Consider the following 23,409-nt stretch of genomic DNA (forward strand, 5'->3'; position numbering starts at 1 on the left):
TATTTGTAAAAAGTATTTAATAAATAAAAAATTAAAAAGTTGATTGAGTGCTGAGCCCTCAAGCATGGTGGTTTCTCAGAGAGTTGGGAATAGATCTAACTCAAGACTCAGTGGTAACTCTTGGGCATATGCCCGTGACCTGCTCCATCCTACCACAAAGACAGCTGTTCAGCTATGTTCATAGTGATTTTATTCATGATAGTTGGAAACTGAAAATAACCTACATATGCCTCAACTGAAGAATGGAGATAAAGAAAATTTGGTCCATTTACACAATGGAATATTATTCAGGTATTTTTAAAATGACATCACGAAATTTGCAGGCAAATGAATGAACTAGAAAAAAATCATCCTGAGTGAGGTAATCCAGACCTCCAAACACAAATATGGCATGTACTCAGTTATAAGTGGATAATAGTTGTTAAATAAAAGGTAACCATGCTACAATCCACAGACCCAGAGAGGCTGAATATCAAGAAGGAACACATGGTTCTTCCTAGGAAGAGGAAATAGAATAGAGTTTGTGGGTGGATGCAGGCCTGGTGGAGATGGAAACAGAAGGAATCAAGTTGGAGGAGGAATGAGTACTAGGAGAGCTAACTGGAACTGGTTTTTTGGATGAGGTGATATGGAAGCCTAGGGCAGTGGAAACTCGCTGTAATCTATGAGGGTGACCCTAGTGAAGACTCTTAATAACGGGTGATATGAAGCCAGATACGGTTATCTTCTGTAACTAGGCAGGCTTTCAGTGTTGGCACAGAGACTCTAACCCATCCACAAAACGTTGACTTACAATTTGTCCTGCCCACAACATGTGCTGCAGTAATGTTTGGACAGAACTTGTGGGAGTAAGGAACCAAATGCTGGTGCAACTTGAGGTCCAACCACAAGGGGGCGCCCATGTCTAAAACTTTATGGATGGCCAGGTATTGGAGACTTTTTAGACAAGAGACTTGGGATTCAACCCAATACAACCTGGGGGGAAAAATCAATAAAATGAGTCCTAATGATATTCTGCTATACTCATATATTAGCACCTAGCCCAATTATCATTAGAGAGCCATCATCTAGCAACTGATAGGAGCAGATGTAGAGACACACAGCCAAACAGTAGACAAAGGAGGAAGGATTGTAGGGAGCAGAGCAGTCAAGGACACCAGGAGAACAGGACCCACGTTATCAACTAAATAGGGCTTATAGGGGCTCCCAGAGACTAAAGTGATGATCATAAAGCCTGCATGGGTCTATGCTGGGTCATCTGCATATATGGTATGTTTATCTAGTTGGTGTTCTTGTGAGACTCCTAAAAATGGGAGTGGGTGTTTTTGCATTCTCTTGGGAGCCTTTTTATCCTACTGGGTTGTCTTTTCCAGCCTTGATATGAGGGTTTGTGCCAAGTCTTACTGTAATTTGTCATGCCTTGTTTGTAGGATATTCCTAGGAGGCCTGTTCTTATTAAAAGGGAAACTGAGGAGAAGTAGATCTAGGGGACAGGACTGAGAGGACTGGCTGGAGGGGGCACTGTGGTCAGGATGTAATGTATGAGAAAATAATAAATTGAGAAAGAAAGAAGGAAGGAAGGAAAAGGGAAGGGAGTAAGGGAGGGAAAGGGACAGAGAGAGACAAGGGGTAGGGGAGATTTCTGTGGCTGCATGACACTCTACAGGCAGCAATCAAACTCTTAAGAACATTCATTCTTATCTTCCATTTGTGAACTGTGTTTTATGCAGTTTAATTCTTTGTGAATTAGATCTTTTATAGTTTTTTTTTCTTCAAGATGCTGAGAGTACTTTTGAAAATAAGCTGTAAGAAAACAGAACAAAAACACGATTTCACGATAGAATTATAGCTTTCTATTTTCTACTTAGTGGTACAGAGATCTACCATGTCTGGATGACCTAAGTAGGCAGAGACTGACTACACTTCCCTTCCCCACAATCAATGGAATCCTCAGCCTCCTGGTTTGAAACCACAGACACTTCCAGAACTCATAGAAAGACAGGTTATTTAAAAGGTAGGATGGGCCCATTATCACTGTAAAGGGAGTGAGTGAGCCACACCCTTCAATGCTTAATGTAAGATGACAAGGCTAAGTCTAGGGGGAGATGAAACAGAGATAGATACTTACATTTAAAGATGAGTATCTATCTTCTCTTTGAAAGGAAAGGGATTAGCTAATCCTGAGTAGCTCTAGGTTATGTTAGAAAGCAGAATTTTAAGAAATTTATCTACAGGGCATTGTGTTCTTCCCTAAACCCTCCTTATTTCAACTTACTTCCTCTTCCTTGGACCACACTCTCACTCTCCCAGTATCAAAGTGACTGGCCTCTCCCTCTAGAACTGTGTATCTTCACTTTCCTCCCTGTCCCTTTGTCCTCTTTACCCCATCCCCTTTGCCTACTCCTTTCACTAACACCAGTTTTGAAATGGATCATCAGTAATATCTGAGGGCACTTGTTAGCCATCCAATTCTCTTCCTCTTCAGCAACTGAGACACAGCTATGTCCTGGTTAGCCTTGCATTTTTTGCCACTACTTCTTGTTGTCTTTTATAGTCTCTTCTCTTTCCATTCACCACTTTAAAATATAACACTTCCTACAGTCCTGTCATTATGTTTCCTCCTCACTTAAAATCTCCCCAACGATGTCACGTATTGCTATGGTCTTGCCTGCTGCCTACATGGATGAGATTTTGTGCTCAGAGAACACAAATATATTAAGTTTGACACAATGCACTCAAACTCACGTCAAGATTTACCAACTAAAACCTATGACATCTAATATTATCTACTTCTTTGAATACCTCCATGGTTGCTGATTTTACATCATCATAATATTAAAGCCACACTTTACTTTTTGGATGCCTTACTCCCCAGATCTCAATATTCATAGAGCATATATTTCCTTGGCCCTACACTCTTTCCCATCAAAGCTTCTCCTCTCATGGTCTCCAGATATTTATCTCACTTTCAGGTTATGAAGTAGCCCTCTTCTTCCTCTATTTTCAGGGTCCTTTAAAGTGCCAACTATAGCCTAAATTTGACAATACATATAGAGGGGGAGGTAATCCCCCTCAGGAACAGTCATAGGGGAGGGGAGTAAGGGGAAAATGGGAGGGAGGGAAGAACGGGAGGATACAAGGGAAGGGATAACCATTGAGATGTAACAAGAATAAATTAATAATAATAAAAAAATAGTAGAAACACCAAAAAAAAAAAAAAAGAAAGAAATGTTGCAATGGTTCTCCACGGCTATGATGCTTTTTCAAAAATTCACCACAGTTTTTAGCCTCTATATTCACACACCATTGTGATGTGATTTTGCCACATTCCCAGTTTTAAAAAAATCAAATCTTCTTGTGACCTGACCAAGAAAATATGAAAAATCAGCCCTGATCTGAATTACTATCAAGTTAAATTCTTTAAGAGACCTGACTTGTGGTCACCCTCAATCTTAGAAGTCTGCAAGTTGCCTAGTGAACAAGCCCAGGCCATCCTTAAGAATCACAGAAAGGTGTGTCATACTGTTAGTCATTCCTCCTGGCTTCCTCTTCCTCAGAAGCTAAGTTGCCTGCAGTGGCAACTGACGCATACACATGCCTAAGTTCAGCTAGGACCAGAGGATCTTCTCAGTGGAGGTCAGCCTGAATGCCAAACCATAAGACCAAAAGATAAATAATTTTCACAGCTCATTAAATTTATACTGACTTATTAAATACAAAACCATACTAGACAAAAAATATTTAGGAGAAAGAACTGTTTTTCATAATGGGGTACAGCACATGTCTGCATCCTGATTATGTCTACCTAGGAAAATGTCATTTCTTCTTCACTCAGCACTGCATGCCTCAACCATTCGTGCTTCAGTTTCACACCTCTGGGACAGTCTTCGTAACCACAGTTATAGTTGTTGCTTCTTCTAAAAAGTCTGTCTCAGGCCAACACGTCCTAGACAATGTTGCAACTACTAGTTTATTTTTTATTATTTTTTTCTGAAACAGACTCTTTACATATCCCAGACTAGTTCTAAACTCACTGTCCTCCTGTATCAACATCATGAGTAGTTGGAATAATAGGAATGTGCCATTGCACATGGTTGACATTGGTTCATTGATTTTGCTCTAAATTACTTGAAGACAGAGTCTGTGTTCTCCTTGTATGTTCTTTGACAAATTTTCTGACATAAAGTAAATGGCTATTACTTTATTCTGGGTGATCAAATGAATAAGTGAAATGTCCTAAATATACTAGTTTTCATTCATTTTTAATTTCTCATAAATTCTCACATCTTTGATGAAGATAAATTGACCCTTTTTCTCAGTTGGCTTCTAGATTCTGCAAGATGCTGGGAATGACAGTAGTAGCAAGGAATTAGGTGAAGAACACTCCTTGGAGAATTTCTTTCTAGCTCCTTCTTGTCCACAAGCTCACCCCAGATGGAAGGAGCTTGTGTATACCTACGGCTTGTATGCATACACAGCTTGTATGTAAATACAGCTTGTATGCACACACAGTTTATGCACATACAGCTTGACTTCTTGATGCCAATGAGAACACCTCACAGAATTCACTCCACAACCACATCAGAGACTCAAGAATGTTCTTCGGTTTCTCTGGCAGCAGGCACGGCCTCTTGTTGAGCAGGGGCTCTCCGTTAGAGCTGGGACTGGGACTGAGTAGTAAGGCAGGGTTGGGGCATTGAGGTTAGTGTCTGGGATGCATTTAGAGACTGGAAGAGGTGCAGAACCAGTGATCTATCAGATGTTCTGGCATCCAATGTGTCCCCTGGTCCAGCAGTGAGTATCACCGTGAGTTTGTCTACTGTTCTTCTGGCTGATGTGACCTGGACTTGAGCAGGGGATAGTGTCTCTATTTGGGTGAGGGGAGAATTGTGTCCTTGAGAGTGTTCCATGGGCAAGCTGCCTACCTGGTTTTGTGGCTGGCATGGCCTGCATTAAGTAGAGGATGTCCACCTGAGTTGTATGATAGTGCTAATAGATTCTGAGGTGGAGTGCACTGAGAAAATTTTACCTGTATGACTTCATTTGTCTACAAAAATCTTGTTTTTGAAAAGAGTTCTATCTTATATTTCTTTACCTTCTGCTTCATTCTGAACATCTCTGCTCTGTAGTGGACATAAACATGTTTTTGTTTGGATCCCATTTGTTGTTTCTCTTCTCAGCATGTGTGTGTGTGTGTGTGTGTGTGTACATATATTATATGATGAGGAAAATAATTAATCTTTTAAAGAACTCAAGAAAAAGACAAACAAAACACATATATGCATAACACACAGACACAAGCATGCAAACATGCATACACACAACAACAACAACAACACACAAAATACATATACACATTACACACTCTACACATCTGACAGCAAGCAAGTGAGATTGGAATGGCTTGTGTGAAGTTCAGACAGTCTTCTATCGGGATTGTCCATCGTAAACTGGGAAATCACTGTGAAGAAAGAAGCAAATGAACATCCACATGGCCAGCCTTGGAGCCTCATGTCCTCTACTTATCTTAAGCCAGTGCACTTCCTACATACACCCACCCCTGACTTCTCCAGGCAAATCTAGTGAAGACCAGACTAAATTATTGCTGCCCTGTATTCATTTATGTCAGTTGTTCTATGTCTCCTCATTTGTTCTTCCTCTCCACCACTATAAAAACAGCATTATTTAAAAAAAAACATTCCATCTTCCTCATCAATTAATCGCAATCCCCTACACCAAGGAACTGCCACATGTGCTGCATGGTTCTCTGTTGAATCCCCAATGTCCAGACTCCTTTGTCTGAACAATGTTGAGGCAAGAATAATGGATATGTTAACATATCCTGGCATTCCTGATTGCAGACAGGAGTACCTTAAGTATCTGTAGACTATTAAAAGAGTTGGTTACATATGATTAGGATACATTGTACATAAGTATGAAAGTTTCAAAGAGTAAATACAATTTTATTTTTAAATTAGCATTTTGTTCATAAGTGTGCACATTAAACAATGTTAACAAAACAGTTTCTTTTTTACTTTATTTATTTTTATTAATTTATTCAGATTGCATTCAATTATTATCCCATTGCTTGTCTTCTCCCATTCCTCCCTCCCTCCCTCTTACACCTTATTCCCCTTCCCTGTGTCTGTGACAGAAGGGGACCTCCTTCCCCACCATATGGTCACAGCCATCAAGTATCATCTTTGTAGCCTTTCTATTCTTTCTCCGATTTCTACCAAGCCTCCCCACCAAGGGGAAATGTTTAAATATGGGGCATCAGAGTCAGTCCCCGCTGTCCACACCACTGTGGATAATGTCCTGTCCCTTGGCTAGATTTCAGTAGAGGTTCAACATTTACTGCATTTATTGTCCTTGGTTGGTGCAGTATTTTGGGCAGACCCTCTGGGTCCAGATGTGCCTGTCATGATGTTCTGTGTTTAGGTTTCAAGGACTGTCTGGGTCCCTCTATTTCCCCATTCTCCCATATGTCTCACACCTAGAGGCCCAAAAGGAGGTCCCCACATCTATCCCAATCTCCTGGTAAGTGAAGACATTCAGGGGATATCCCTGCTGGCCTGGTGTCCAATTATAAGAGAGTATATGCCATGTGAGTCTTTCTGATTCTGAGTTAACTTACTATGATCATTTCTAGTTCTATCCATTTGCCAACAAAGGTCCAATATCCAAAATATATAAAGTATATAAAGAGATCAAGAAACTAACACAACCAAACCAAATAACTCAATTAAGAAATGGGGGTCAAAATTAAGCAGAGAATTCTCAACAGAGGAATATTGAATGGCTGAGAAACACTTAAATCAATGCTCAATGTCCTTAGTCATCAGAGAAATGCAAACCAAAATGACTCTGAGATTCCATTTTATACTCATCAGAATGGCTAAGCTCAAAAATTCAAGTGACACCACATGCTAGTGAGGATGTGGAGAAAGAGGAGCACTCCTTCATTGCTGGTGGGAATGCAAACTTGTACTACCACTTTGGAAATCTATCTCGTGCTTTCTCAGAAAACTGGGAATAGGGCTTCCTCAATACCCCGCTATTCCACTCCTTGGTATATACCCAGAAGAAGCTCCAGCACACAACAGGGACATATGCTCAACCATGTTCATAGCAGCCTTATTTATAATAGCCAGAACCTGGAAACAGCCTAAATGTCCCCCAGTTGAAGAATGGATAAAGAAATTGTGGTATATTTACACTATGGAACACTATTCAGCTATAAAAAAAAAAGGAAATCCTGAAATTTGTGGACAAATGGATAGAACTAAAAATGATCATACTGAGTGAGTTAACCCAGAAGCAGACTCATATGGTATATACTCACTTATGATTGGGCACTAGCCCAAAAAGCATGTCCCATGATAGTCTTCACTTACCAGGAGATTGGTGTAGATGTGAGGACATCCTACTGGAACTCTAGTTAAGAGAAATATAGGAGATGGGGAAATAGAAGGATCCAGAGGATCTTAGAAACCTACAAGAAGAACATCATAATGGGTGGATCAGGGCCGGGGGGGGGGGTCTGATCAAACTATTGCCCTAACCAAGGACAATACAAGTAGTAAACATCGAACCCCTACTCTGAGCTAGCCAATGGACAGGGCATTCTCCACAGTTATGTGGAGAGCAGAGTCTAACTCTGACATGAACTCTGGTGCTCCATATTTGATGACCTCCCTTTGGTGGGGAGCCCTGTTATCACTCAAAGAAAGAATAAGCAGGCTACCAAGATGATACTTGATAGCCTATGACCATAAGTGGGGGTGGAGATCTCTCTCCATCATAGACCTAAGGAAGGGGAATACGGCGAAAGTGGGAGGCAAGGAGCGAGGAACAGGAGGATACAGGTGATCGGATAACAATTTAATGGTAATTGGAATAAATGAATTTTTTTAAAAACCTCAAGTAACAGCACATGCTGTGGAGGATGTGTAGAAAGGGGGACACTCCTTCATTGCTGATTGAGAGTGAAAAGTTGTATAAAGACTTTAGAAATCAACCTGGTGCTTTCTCAGAATACTGGGAATAGAGCTACCTTAAGACTGAGCTATTCCACTCCTTGGAATATAGCCAGAAAGTGATCCACCACACAACAAGGACATATGCTCAATCATGTTTATAGCAGCCTTATTCATAATAGCCAGACCCTAGAAACAACCTAGATGTCCCTCTGTTGAAGAATGGATAAAGAAACTGTGGTACATTTACATTATGGAATACTACTCAGCTACTAAAAACAAGGAAATCTTTATTACTTTTAGCAAATGTTTCTAGTTTGTGTTTTAGGTCATGCATGTCTGTTTCTTCTTGAGTAGTAAAGTAACTATCCTTAGCTACCACAGCCTGCCCTTCTAGGCCTGACTGTGCCAGTCAGCACAGATCCTGATTTGCTGAGAATGATGTGTTTGTCTCATCACAGAGTAGACTGCAGTCATGAAGCTCTTGACATAAGTCACTCATACTCCCTCCTGAACTGTGCAGTAACTGTTGTTATCATCTCCACAGCAAATAGGGAAGCAGGCTATAGACTGGAAAGAACATCATCACAACTTCTCACACACTAGACTTCTAATATGGCTTTATGGTCAGATAAAACAGGGAAGAAATATTTTATTTCCTCAGTCTGTACTATTTAGTTCAATTAGAGCTGCACTCCCAATAGGGACATGCTTTGACCAGAGAATGTGATTAGTGGTGAACCCGATGCTGAAAGGCTCTGTCACAGATGATGGTTATAAAATACATATGCTAATAAAGCTAGGTGAAGGAACCTTAGAAATCTCAGTGATCAAAAGAGAGAAAGAAAACAATGAGGAAGAGAAGTCATAAAAAACAAACAAATGCCAGGTGTGGTGGTGCACGCCTTTAATCCCAGCACTTAGGAGGCAGAGGCAGGTGGACCGCTGTGAGTTTGAGGCCATCCTGGTCTACAAAGTGAGTCCAGGATGGCCAAGGCTACACAGAGAAACCCTGTCTCGAAAAAACAAAATAAACAAACAAACAAGGTATTGCATGTAAGGTCTGACCAGTTAATGGGATTCAAAAAACCAGCACCAGCTGTAAAGGTGGCTCACACCTTTAATCCAGGCACATGGGAAGAAGAAGCAGGCTGATCTCTATGAGGCCTGCCTGGTCCACAGAGAGAGTTCCAGGACAATCAGGACTTCACATAGAAATCCTCTCTCAAAAGCCAAAATCAAACCAAATAAAGCAAAGTAAAACAAAACGATCCCTGGGAGTCTCTGTGGAACAGAGACAAAAAATTGCCCAAAGAGACACCAGGATCTGGACCCAGAGGGTCCTGCACAAACTGTACCAAGCAAGGACAATGCATGCAGTATACCTAGGCCTATTGCTCAGATCTAGCCAATGGACATTCTCCTTGGTTGGTGGAGAGTGGGGACAATCTTTGACATAAACTCTGATGCCCCCAATTTGATCACTTCCCCTTGGTGGGAAGGCCTGGCAGCCCACAGAGGAAGGGGAAGCAGGCTGTCTGGATTATACCTCATAGGCTGTGGTCATATGGTGGGGGACCTGGTCCACTTCTGTCAGAGGTCTAGAGGAGGGGAATAGTGTGGGAGAGCGGGGGAGCATGGGAACAGGAGATACAAGTGAGGGGATAACAAGCAGGATGTAATCTGAATAAATTATAATAAATTTTTAAAAAGAGACACCCATCAGTGAAGAACTTACCCATGCAGCTCATGATAAAAACAGGGGCTGAGGAGTAAAATGAAAATCACAGCAACTGAACAGAGTCTCAGGGTCCAGCAGACTCCCTTCCCTATGGTACAGCAAGCAGACACAATCACCACAAACCAAAAGCTTAGAGCAATGACAAATGAGATAAAATGCTTAGAGTAATTAGAAACTTAGAGCAGGAAAAGCTGTGGAGTCCCTATAATAAATGACCAAATCAAGTCTGAATGTAAGTACACACACACACACACACACACACACACAACCACACAATCTAGAAAACATTTCACCCTCAGGCACCTGCAATTCCCATGTCTTTATACTTGCTTCTTAAGGATCGTCACATTCATACACTGATGTCCTATCTTTTTACATCCTCTTTCCATATTTGATTTCTTGTTTTTCAAAGGGCTTCTGGTGCTAAGATATTTACTTCCTTCAAACTCCTGTGGGGCTGCTGTCTTGCTCCACTCTATCCTTCAGCCTGGCCACTTGTCTGCGTCTTTACCCCAGGCAAACACTCATCCCATCACACACTTTCACCATGGCCTCTGAACTGAGACAGGAATGCTCACCGCACCTTGGGGCTGGCTCTCCTCCATCATTATTTAGGTCTGTGTTCAGAAGTTCAAGGGCTTCTTGTGTCTGTGTCTTGTTGATATGAATCAGGGGCCTGTCTTCTTTCAAAGAGACCAGAGCTCTGCACACTCTGAGCAAAATGCCCCAGAGATGGACAACTCTGCATACACTGAAGAAGTCACAGTAGGAACTGGTATCCACTGATTAAAGACACTAACAGTCTTTAAAAGTCTTTTCAAGAAAGGAGAAATTGAGAAACATGCCCAAAACTGTTCCTGGAAACTCTGACAAGAGTATTCTCATCATTCGCTCAGTTCACAATTTAGAACTTTCTCCCACCTCAAAAGATGTTTCTCTATGAATGTAATTTAAAGAAATTGTTACTTACAAAATTTTATGTGGGTTATTTAATTGTTTAAGGTTTGATTCATATATTAGAACATGGTTCTAGTAAGCAATAAAAAGTCTGATTTTAATAACTAGAATTTAGATATTATGAATTAATGAGGTAAATAATGAGAAGTTCATGGAGGTCTGGGAGATGGTAAAGTGATTGGAGGCCTTGCAAGCATGAGGACCTGAGACTGATGCCCAGAACCTACCCAGAAATGTCGCATGTGATGATACATGCTTGTAATCCCAGATCTAGGGAAGCTGAGACAGGGGGATCCCTGTGAGCATCTTGTCTAGCTAGCTGAGCTTTTAATTGATGTTCTCCAGACCCATGAGAGACCTTGCCTTAAAGGAAGTGGACGGTGTTCCTGAGAATTATACCCAAGATGTTCTTTTTAAATATATTTTATTAATTTATTCATATTACATCTCAATAGTTATCCCATCCCTTGTATTCTCCCATTCCTCCCTCCCTCTCATTTTCCCCTTACTTCCCTCCCCTATGACTCCAAGGTGTTCTTAAATGAAAAAGGAAAGTAAAAGAAAGACTTGACTTCTCATAACTAGTTGAAATATTGATTATAGATATAAGGAAGATTAAAAACAGAAGCATCAGGAATGATCCAGAGTGAGCCAGACCATAGCTAGTGATTCAGGGGAGGTCATGAGAGCCAGTGGCAGAGAGGCCAGGAATAAGCTAAAAGGACAAAATAGCACAAGGACTACATAGCCAAAATGGCTGGGTTATGTAGGCAGGAGAAGCTGGGGGAAGGGCCCATCCCAGTCCAAGGGCTAGAGAGTTTAGGGTAGGGGTGGTGTATGCCAGCTAGGATGTCTCTGTAACAGCTATTGACAATACTGAGAAAGGCTAGAAGGCACCTCAGTTAGCTGTTTGTCTCAGGTTGTAGATCCATCAGTCCTCAACCCTCCCTTCACACATATGTGCAAATGCATATGTACACACATGAGTAAGCACATACATATATACATTTAAAAACAAGAGACATGAGCATTATTCAGGAGTGGTATTATAAAATGGAAATGGTATTATGATAGGCATCTTGCTGCGTTATGGCTCCTTTTAGTGAGAGGAAACTGGTATTTAATTATTATTGTGCTTATATTTTGACAGTGTTAACTCTATTTTGAAATCCCCTCTTATCATACAAGCTCTGAGGCAAATAACAGGTCCATCATCTTGACCACACATTGGTAATCAATTCGATGATTGTAGGTCAATATGCAAATGAGATTGATGGGATCTGGGCCTTTTAGTTATGATTTTCCCTTAGACTATAGTCATCAGTGTATCAAATTGCCATGCATGACAGACACATCTCCTGACTATACAATTTTTTCTCAACTATCTGTGTGCATGCTCTGTTGAAACAAATGAGTCCTTTTCTTCGGTGCTGATGACTTAGGAGCAGTCTGAACTTTTTCTGTTGCCATCATGGAAGAGACTGATATCCATAATCATCCATAAGATTTCACTCATGAGTGCATGGTTCATTCATTACTAAAGCTGTGTGTTCAAGTCGTTTTCTTGTACCTATTTTTGCCTATATATTTATATTCCTTTCTCTTACTTTTGCATGTTCTGCCTTTGTGTTACTTGAAAGAAACTGATTGATTTGTGCAATGTTTTCAGGTGGGTCCTGACTTGTCATTTGATTAGAGAGTAAAGAGATTGCTCATTTGACAGGAGTTATAATCCTTGAGCTTGAATTTGTTGCCTGGGTCCACAGAAACAGACTCACCTTGTTGGTCCAAAATGACAAAATTTGACTTATATTGGACAAAAATGGATTAGTAATATCTTATGACTTCCCTTATTATTTTGGTAACATTTCATGAGTTCTCTCATTAGGTTAAGGGAATTGAAAAATGATAAGAAATCAGAGTCAAGCCTTAAAAAGTGTGTTATCACTCTCTCCTCACACACTTTCTCTGGGACCTTCCCTCCACTGTCATCACCACCACTTCCACACTCATTAGGAATCAGTCTCCATCAGGATAACTATGATACTGGGATACAGAACATATAAGTACATGGCCCTTCTCTGGTACTCTGGTTTTAGCACAGAATTTCTAAAAGCCTTTTGCTCATAGGACATTTTCTGTGATGATTTTTGTGAGTATGTTCTAAACTCCAAAAATAATTCCACAGCAATAAATAAAAATTCTTCCAGTACCTAAGATTATTTCAAAATAGGGCCAATCATCTAATCAGACAGTGGGAACCTAAACTCCCACATCTTCAGAATGTGAAAAGAGCTGAAGACTGAGTTCAATCACTGGTAACCAATAACAGACCCACAGAGAGAGCTCAAACTTAGATTGAGCTCAATGAAGCTTTTCAAGTAAGAGCATAGGGGTAGCCATAGATAATAATGGGATGGATTTAGTAATTTTAAAAGTCCCTAAACCTTTTTTCCCATGGTTGTTTGATAAAATAAGAAAGAAGTGGTTGTTTCTACCAATGCATTACCAACTGTTTCACTTCCCTTTCTGGATGAAGAAATATAAACTATGGCATTTATTTGACAATGCAGTAAGAGAAACAACTGAAAACCTATGAACTCATGGAAACTGAACAACTCCTTACTCAATGACGTCTGGGTGAGGGAAGAAATAAAAAGAGAAAATTAAAACTTCCTAGAATTCAATGAAACTGAAGGCACAACATACCCAAACATATGGGACACAATAAAAGCAGTGCTAAGAGGAAAGTTCATAGCACTAAGTGCTTTTATAAAGAAACTGGAGAGATCCCATACTAGCAACTTAACAGCACACCTGAAAGCTCTAGAACTAAAGAAGCAGGCACACCCAAGAGGAGTAGAAGGCTGGAAATCATCAAACTCAGGACTGAAATCAATAAATTAGAAACAAAGAAAACAATTTAAAAAATCAATGCAACAAAGAGCTGGTTCCTTGCAAAAATTGACAAATTTGACAAACCTGTAGCCAAACTAACTAAAAGGCAGAGGGAGAGTATTCAAATCAACAGAATCAGAAGAGATAATGACAGACACTAAGGAAATCCAAAGAATCATCAGGTCTTACTACAAAAGCTTTAATGCCATAAAATTTGAAAACTTAAATAAAATGGACAATTTTCTTCATTAATACCAACTACCAAATTTGAATCAAGATCAGGTAAACAAATTGAATGGTCCTATCACACCCCAGTATAAATAAAAGAAGTCATCAAAAGTCTCCCAACAACAACAACAACAGCAGCAGCAACAACAACAACAACAATAACAAAAGACCAGGACCAGATGGATTCAGCACAGAATTCTATCATATCCTCAGAGAAGAGCAAATACCAATTCTCTTCAAACTATTCTACAAAATAGAAACAGAAGGAACATTACCAAGCTCATTCTATGAGGCCACACTCACCTTGATACCTAAATCACATAAAGACTCAACAAAGAAAGAATTTCAGATCAATTTCTCTTATGAACATTGATGTGAAAATACTCATAAAATACTCACAAACCAAATTCAAGTACACATCAAAACTGCCATTCACCATGATCAAGTAGACGTCATCACAAGCGTGAGGGGGTTTTTAATATATGGAAATCCACCAATGTAACTCATCATATAAACAACTGAAAAAAACCCACATGATCATCTCCTTAGATGCTGAAAAAGCATTTGACAAAATCCAACACCCATTCATGTTAAAAGTCCTGGAGAGAGCAGAGATACAAGGTGAATACCTAAATATAATAAAGGCAATATACAGCAAACCTATAGCAAACATCAAATTAAATGGAGAGAAATTTAAATCAATTCCACTGAAGTCAGGGACAAGAGAAGGCTGTCCACTCTCTCTGTATCTCTTCAATATAGTATTTGAAGTCCTAGCAAGAGCAATAAGGCAACTAAAGGAGATCAAGGGGATACAAATTGGAAAAGTAGAAGTCAAACTATCACTGTTTGTGGATTATATGATAGCATACATAAATGACCCCAAAAATTCTATCAAGGAAGTCCTATATCTGACAAACACCTTCAGCAAAGTGGCTAAATATAAAATCAACTTTAAAAAATCAGTATCCCAGCATATAAAGGGGGAGGAAGTCCCCCTTAGGCACAGTCATAGGGGAGGGGAGTAAGGGGAAAATGGGAGGGACGGAAGAATGGGAGGATGTAAGGGATGGGATAACCATTGAGATGTAACAAGAATAAATTAATTTTAAAAAGTAAAATAAATAAATAAATAATTTTTAAAAATCAGTATCCCTCCTGTATACAAGTGACAAACAGGCTGAGAAAGAAGTTAGGAAAACTACCCTATCACAATAGCCACACAAAAAAAAGTATTTTGTTTTAACAGATCTGTATGTTACACCAAAACACACAAAAAGTAAAAGATCTGTGTGAAAAAACTTCAAATGGCTCAAAAAAGAATTTGAAGAGGCAGGGGCAGGGGCAGGGGCTGGCAAGATGGTGGCGATGAAGACCCATGCTGCCTGATCTGCAGGGAAGAGACCACAGATGCTAACTGGATACCTGGACCGCGGGTGCTGTGGATAACTGGTTGAGAGAGATCCACACAGTACTGACCACAGGTTAGTCAGACCTCTGGTCATCCAGCACCCCAGGAAGGATAACAGACTAGTCCCCCAGTGCCTGGACAGGACCCAGATTGTAAGTGATGAGCACGGAGCAGCAGCCTTGCCTGGCATGTGAAGTCAGTATTTGGGACTGAATTTACTAGAAGCCAACAGGGGTTCAGGTACTCTAGGGTGATCTGAGCCTAGGACCCAAAGCCCCAGAGCTGGAGGGCAGGATATTCAAAGCCCAGCCAAACATAGGAAAACCTGCTCTACACTCTACCTCAAGGTGATATTGGAGCTGCAGAGCACCAGCACCTACTTCAGCTGACCCAGTGTAGAGCCCAGGGTGTGAAGCAAAGTATTCAGGAGCCAAAACCAGGGCACCTGCCTTTCTCAGGGAATAGTTTCCTGACCACCACATGCAAAGGCCCTTGACCTACAGTTACTCACCAACCCAAGAAGATACCTCCCAACATCAGACACAGCAAAATGACCAAAGGCCAGCCTAGAAACATGAACAACAAAACCAAAACAATATGGCAAAGAAAGCAACCTAAAGAACTCAAGCACAATTGAAATACAAGAAAAAGATCTCAAATCCCTAGTAATGAATATGATAATTGAGGCAACAAATGCAGGAAGAGGCAGCCAAACAGGTAGAAGACATAAAAGAGGCCTATAGAGAGACACTGTAAAGAATCCAGGAAAATTCAAACAATCAATTGAAGGAAATCAATAAAATGATACAAGATCTGAAGATGAAAATGGAAACATTGATAAAGACCGAGACAGAAAAAAAATGGGAAAGAGAATGCTTAGAGAAGAAAGCAATCAACACAGAGGTGAGCTTCTCCAACAGAATCCAAGAGATGGAGGAACGAATCTTGGGTCTAGAAGATACAATCATACATCTTGAAGCAACCATCAAAGAAAATGCTAAATCTGAATAATTCCTGACACAAAACATCCAAAAAATAAAGGACACCATGGAAAGACAAAACCTGAGGATAATAGGCATTGAGGAAAGAGAAGACGACTGACTCCAAGGCACAGAAAATATTTTCAACAAAATCATAGAAGAAAGTTTCCCAAATTTAAAGAAAGAGATGTCTATAAACATACAAGAGGCCTAAAGGACAGCAAATAGAATAGGCTAGGAAAGAAAAAACTCCTGTCACATAATAATAAAAACACAAAATATACAGAACAAAGAAAAAATTTCAAGCAGCGAGAGAAAAGGGCCAAGTAATATTTAATGGCAAACCTATCAGAATTACACCTGACTTCTTAGCAGAGACCAGAAAAGCCAGAAGGGCCTGGACAGAAATCCTGCAAACCCTAAGAGACTACAGATGCCAGACAAGACTACTATACCCAGCAAACATTTCAATAAACATTGAATGAGAAAACAAGATATTCCATGACAAAACCAAATTCAAACATTACTTATCCACAAACCTAGCTTTACAGAAATTAATAGAAGGAAAACTCCACCCAAAAGGGACAAGCCACAACTAAAACTACACAGGAAATGGATAATTACACAATCACAAAAACACAACCACACAAACTCTCTACAGTAACCAACATCAAAATTAAGGGTCTTAATAATCACTAGTCATTAATATCTCTCAACATCAATGGACTCAATTCTCCAATAGAAAGACACAGAGTAACTTAATGGATGCATAAACAAGATCCAACATTCTTCTGCATTCAAGAAACACATCTCAGACACAAGGATAGACATTACCTCAGGGTAAAAGGCTGGAAAAATATTCCAAGCAAATGATCACAAGAAGCAAGCTGGTATAGCCATTCTAATATCCAGTAAAATAGACTTTCAACCAAAATTCATCAAAAGGACAAGGAAGGACACTTCATACTCATCAAAGATAAAGTCAACCAAGAGGAGATCACAATCCTGAACATCTATGCTCCCAATACAAGGGCACCCACATTTGTAAAAAGAAATATTAACAAAGCTTAAACCACACATTGATCCTCACACATTAAAAGTAGGAGACTTCAACACTCCACTTGCACTGAAGGATAGGTCATTGAAACAGAAATTAAGCCAAGAAATAATGACATTAACCAACATCATGACTCATGGATCTAACAGATATCTACAGAACTTTTTACCCAAACACAAAGGATTATACCTTCTTCTCAGTACTCCATGGAACCTTCTCCAATATTGATCACATAGTAGGTCACAAAGCAAGCCTCAACAGATACAAGAAGATTGAAATAATACCCTGTATCCTATCAGATCACCATGGCTCAAGGCTGGACTTCAACAACAACAGAAATAACAAGAAGCCTACACACACATGGAAACTAAATAATTCTCTCCTTAATGACACATGGGTCAGGGAAAAGATAAAGAAAGAAATGAAAGACTTCCTGAAATTCAATGAAAATGAAGGAGCAACATACCCAAATCTGTGGGACACACTGAAAGCGGTGCTAAGAGGAAAATTCATAGCACTCAGTGCCTTTAAAGAAAATGGAAACATCCCACATAAGCAACTTAACAACACATCTGGAAACCCTGGGAAATAAGAAGCAGAAACACCCAAGAGGAGTAGACATCTGGAAATAATCAAACTCAGAGCTGAAATCAATAAATTAGAAACAAAAAGAACAATTCAAAGAATCAACAAGACCAGGAGCTGGTTCTTTGAGAAAATCAACAAGATAGACAAACCATTAGCCAAACTCTCTAAAAGGCAGAGAGACACTATCCAATCAACAAAATCAGAGATGAAAAGAGAGACATAACAACAGACACTGAAGAAATACAAAGAATCATAAAGTCCTACTTCAAAGTCATATATGCCACAAATTTGAAAATCTAAGGGAAATGGACAATTTTCTTGACTGATTCCATTTGCCAAAGTTGAATCAAGATCAGATAAACAAATTAAATAGCCCTATTTCACCTATAGAAATAGAAGCAATCATTGACAGTCTCCCAACTAAAACAAGCTCAGGGCCCGATGGTTTCAGCACAGAATTCTACCAGACCTTCAAAGAAGAACTAATACCAACACTCTTCAAGCTACTCCAAAAGATAGAAATGGATGGAACATTACCAAATTCTTTCTACGAGGCCACAGTCATGTTGATACCTAAACCCCACAAAGACCCAACAACAAAAAAAGAGAATTTCAGACCAATTTCTCTTATGAACATAGACACAAACATACTCAGTAAAATACTCAAAAAATGAATACAAGGACATATCAGATATGACCAGGTAGGCTTCATTCCAGGCATGCAGGGATGGTTTAATATAAGGAAATTCATCAATGTAATCCACCATATAAACACACTGAAAGAAAAAACCACATGATCATCTCCTTAGATGCAGAAAAAGAATTTGACAAAAGCCAACACCCATTCATGTTTAAAGTTCTGGAGAGATCGGGGATACAAGGCACATACCTAAACATAATAAAGGCTATATACAGCAAGCCAATAGCCAACATCAAGTTAAATGGAGAGACACTCAAGGAAGTTCTTCTTAAATTGGGGGCCATAAAAAGCTGCCCACTTTCTCCATGTCTCTTCAATATAGTTCTTAAAGTTCTAGCCAGATCTATAAGACAACAAAAGGAGATCAAGGAGATCCAAATGGGAAAGGAGGAAGTCAAATTATCCCTATTTGAAGATGATATGATTGTGTACAAAAATGACCCCAAAATTCCACCAGAGAACTCCTACAGCTGATAAACACCTTCAGCAAATTGGCTGGATACAAAATTAACTCAAAAAAGTCAGTAGCCTTCCCATATACAAATGACAATCATGCAGTGGAAGAAATTAGAAAAACTACACCCTTCACGTTAGCCACAAGCAATATAAAATATTTAGGAGTTACTATAGCCAAGAAAGTGAAGGACTTGTTTGAAAAAATTTCAAAACTCTGAAGAAAGAGATTGAAGATGACATTAGAATATGCAATGATCTTTCTTGCTCGTGGCTTGGGAGAATTAACATAGTAAAAATGGCCATCTTACCAAAAGCAATCTACAGATTCAGTGCAATCCCTATCAAAATACCTACTCAATTTTTTAAAGACATTGAAAGTTCAATTCTCAACTTCATATGGAAAAACAACAGCAACTATCTTAAATAACAAAAGCACCTGTGAAACTGTTTTGGGTAATTAGTTCACATTAAGGCAGATTTAAAAACAAAAAAAGAACCAGGATGGAGAGAACATATACAATTGTGTGACTCAATGAAACCTTGGGAAGTTGTCAACAAAGCTCCATGTGTAAACATGAGTCCCCATATAGTCTCTGGTACATAGACAATTCTAGACCAAAGGTCATTTTATTATGAAGAAAGAGGATGAATATACAAGTATTTGTGGTACATTGTTTTCATAGGTATAAACCTTTACTGCCTACTTCTGGGCACATTCTTTGACATGAACAATTTTTCATGTGTCTGTGTGATACTGGATGATAATACAATCCCATCATCATGAATAATATATTATTCATATGTATATTTTCTTCATCTGACAAACTGAATTCTGTTTATAACTGCAAAAGACATCATTCCAGCGCCAACCAAACTGTCGATGGTGTAATGTAACACATTTCTCCTCGACATTGTTGGGCTCACCTCTGTGCCAGAATCTGAAAGGGAGGAAAGAACATCAGAATATTACCTAGAATAATGCTTGAAAAGAGAAAGCAAGAGTAAGCAAGCCTGAGGATGAGATTGGAATTTGTGGAAATCAGATTGATATGTACACATCAAGCCCTCTCCATTGCCCATATCTGACCTTTTTCTAATTAACTGGGACATAGAACTCAATGTGATATCAGTATGATGCTTAACGGTTCTTCCAGCACACAACCCAGATGCTACTAGTTCTTCATCCCTACGTCTTTGTACAATCAACCTATGGTGATTATTTATATGCTGGAAAGTTCTCTCCTTATTTCCATGTATTAATATAGTTTTCCTCCAAATTACAACAGAACTATATTAGAGACTGGTGAACTGGCTGAAATCTCTCAGTGCTTATTTCTATCTGCTTATTTCTGTCATCAAGAACAAATAATATATAATCCTGAATTCCTAGTTTTTTTCTCTGAAAATTGAGAACAATAACCTCACTATATTTTCCCACAGCAGATATCAGAGCAGAATATGGAAACATACTAAAATGTTAGAGTTTTATCTAATTTTTGTTTTGTTTTGTTGGGTGTTTTTGAGGCAGGGTTTTTCAGTGTAGACTTGGCTGTACTAGACTCACTTTGTCGACTATGCTGGCCTAGAACTCACAGAGATTCATCTGCCTCTGCCTCCCCGAGCACTAGGGTTATAGGCATGTGCCACTGCACTCGGAGAGAATTTTAAAATAATTACATATATATATGAGACACCAAAATATCATAACTGAAGATTTCTGATATATGAGAAATAATAAGCTATGAACTTGACATCAATTTTTATTATAATGATATATATGAAGGATGGAGAAGTGGCTCAGACATGAAGAGTGCTTGCTCCTTTTCCAGAAAATGTGAGAGTTCTTTCCCAGCACCTGTATTGGAGAGGTCATACCACCTGTAGCCCCTGATCCAGGGGACCCAACACCCATTTATGATCTCCATGGACACCCAAATACACATTGCAGATACTCACAAAGATACACATATATACACACAAGTGAAGATAAATTAAGTCCTATTTTTAAGGATATAGATGAGAGACTTAAAGCATAATATAATGTATCTACGTGTAAAGACCTTGGTTGGCTGCCCTGGATACCTACCATTCTACACTCTGCAAACTCAGTTCTCTTATATTGACTGGGAATGTCAATAATGTGTGAGACACAGGCCTCCTGTGATGAGTAAAAGAGGAGTAAAAGTAACTTCATCCTAGTAGTTATACCAGGAGTGAGCTTTTTTTAGTTTCATAATGAACAGCAGGAACATTCTAAATTCACCTAATGCTACAGGACCCAGGATTCATCAATGTGACTCTAGACTCACGTGGCACTCTCGTTGTAGGGTGACTGATCAACCCATCGCCATTGTCTATGACCTCCATCCCACAGCCCTATAAAATAAGCATCAGAAGGGTCCAGGATCCCAGTAATGAAATCCTAAGAGGGAAAAAAGATATATCTGTTAGCCTGGGTTGAGCACTTATTTTTCCATTATATGGTTTTTATAATATTTAAAATAATATTCTAATGAAACAAAACTAGAGGCTTCAGTATGATGCACATATGCAAATGCATAATAATCAAATCCTAGTTCATCTCTCTAGGCCCTTAAATATTTTTCAAATTGCAAATAGAAGAATTATGCCTCCCACCCCCAAGAGTACACATTTCCTCTGGCTTATCAGGACAAAAAGTCATCACTCATATTTTCATGACACTGCAAACAATCTGTAACCATGATCATAACAAATTCTCATCTCAGACTCACTCCCCTCTTTCTCTCACCAACACCTTTCTTGAAAGTTGTGCATGAGAGAATTTTACACATTTAGCATTTCTCCATTTATAACTTCAGATATTTTGTTTCTTATGGTTGGTTGTGACTCTCCCAATTTGATCTTGTTAACCTACAACATCCTCTGTTAGGCAGTTGGTACTACAGGAAGCATTAGACTGCTGATATCACAAACTGGTCTTTCAGGCAGAAACTTTTCATTCTTCCTTCTACCCTTGTGTGTTGCATTTCTGATGCCTCTATTCCTTGGGGGATGTTTAAGTCTGAAGTGAGAGCAAGGTGTAGAATGTAGAGGGTGAAACAACCATTTCTTCCTATCTGATGGAAATCCTTCTGCCACAGCACCAACACTGATGACAACAAAATTTCCTCTTAGTAAAAAGAGGCAGACATCAGGCTGGTCTCAGTCCCCACTCTTTCCCAGGATTCACCTGAACTTCCTGGCTATGGATCACCAGAAGATGAGCACCCATGATGGAACAATTCTTCTCACTCTCAATCCAAGATGCCAACAAGTCAGTCGAAGTAAAGTAGCAGTTGGAACCAAATGGCTTCCAATTCATTGGGCAACAGCTCCAGACTTTGTCTTTGAGGGAAAAAGGAAATGTAAGTACAATGTAATAAAATCATTTTAAAAGTTGCTTGAACAGATGAAGAAATTGAATAGATGCTATAAAGAATTATAGGAAAATACATTGAAACAGATGAAAGAATTGAATAAATCCTATAAAGAATTATAGGAAAATTCAATCAAATGGAAGAAAGAAGTGAATAAAACTATTTAAGGCCTAAAGAGGAACTTAAAGAAAGGATAAGCTTAAGCAACCTTAGAGTTGGAAAACATAGAGAAGAGAACAAGAACCACAGACACAAGAAACACCAACCAAATACAAAAGATGGAAGAGAGAATCTCAAGAGTGGAAGATACAATCAAAGTTATCAATATCTCAATCAAATAAAATGCTAAAATGTAAAACTTTCTGACATAAAACACCCAAGAAATCTGGGACAATATAAGAAAACCAAACCTAAGAATAGTAGGAATAGAAAAGGGAGAAGATTCCAAGCTCCAAGGCCCAGTAAACATTTTCAACAAAATAATAGAAGAAAACTTTCCCAACATAAAGAAAGAAATGTTCATAAAAATATAAGAAGCTTACAGAAATACAAACAGATGGGACCAGAAAAGAAGATTCTTCCAACACATAATAATTAAAACATTAAATTTACAGAGCAAAGGAAGAATATTAAAAGCTGCAAAAGAAAAAGGTCAAGTCACATCTAAAGACAAACCCATGAGTGTTACACCTGATTTCTCAGTAGAGACTATGAAAGCTAGAAGGGCCTGGATAGATATCATGCAAACATTAAGAGACCACAGATGCTAACCTAGACTACTATATCCAGCAAAATGGTCAATCAATCACCATAGATAGAGAAAACAAGATATTTAATGACCAAAACAAGTTTAATCAATACCTAGTCACAAATCCAGCCCTACAGAGGGTACTAGAAGGAAAACTGCAACTCAGTTGGAGGCTAAGTACACCAAGGAAACACAGGAAATAAATAACTCCTCATCCACAAAACTTAAAGAAAGGAAACAAACACATCCTCTACCACCACCAACATCA

General features: G+C 39.1%; 3 protein-coding genes across 4 annotated transcripts in view; all 3 read right to left on the minus strand.

Annotated features, from left to right (window-relative positions):
* LOC311588400 (C-type lectin domain family 6 member A-like) overlaps positions 1-10,453 on the minus strand; it is a 44,609-nt gene extending 34,156 nt beyond the window's left edge. Inside the window, exon 1 of the mRNA XM_084765980.1 lies at positions 10,304-10,453. Coding sequence (XP_084622106.1) covers positions 10,304-10,328 — 25 coding nt within the window. The 5' untranslated portion in view covers positions 10,329-10,453. The remainder of the gene's footprint in view (positions 1-10,303) is intronic.
* The window catches only part of LOC311588403 (C-type lectin domain family 6 member A), a 152,048-nt gene that overhangs the window by 60,735 nt on the left and 67,904 nt on the right, over positions 1-23,409 (minus strand). The gene's annotated exons all lie outside the window — the stretch shown is intronic.
* LOC311588396 (C-type lectin domain family 6 member A-like) overlaps positions 19,787-23,409 on the minus strand; it is a 167,904-nt gene continuing 164,281 nt past the window's right edge. The window contains exons 5-7 of one of the 2 annotated variants that reach the window (XM_084765972.1): positions 22,207-22,361; positions 21,305-21,417; positions 19,787-19,933 (exon numbers count right to left, since the gene is read on the minus strand). In XM_084765972.1, coding sequence (XP_084622098.1) covers positions 19,792-19,933; positions 21,305-21,417; positions 22,207-22,361 — 410 coding nt within the window. In that variant the 3' untranslated portion in view covers positions 19,787-19,791. The remainder of the gene's footprint in view (positions 19,934-21,304; positions 21,418-22,206; positions 22,362-23,409) is intronic. The other variant, XM_084765974.1, reaches the window with a different exon arrangement.

This window comes from Acomys minous (assembly GCF_964271855.1).
Source record: "Acomys minous genome assembly, chromosome: 17".
NCBI lineage: Eukaryota > Metazoa > Chordata > Mammalia > Rodentia > Muridae > Acomys > Acomys minous.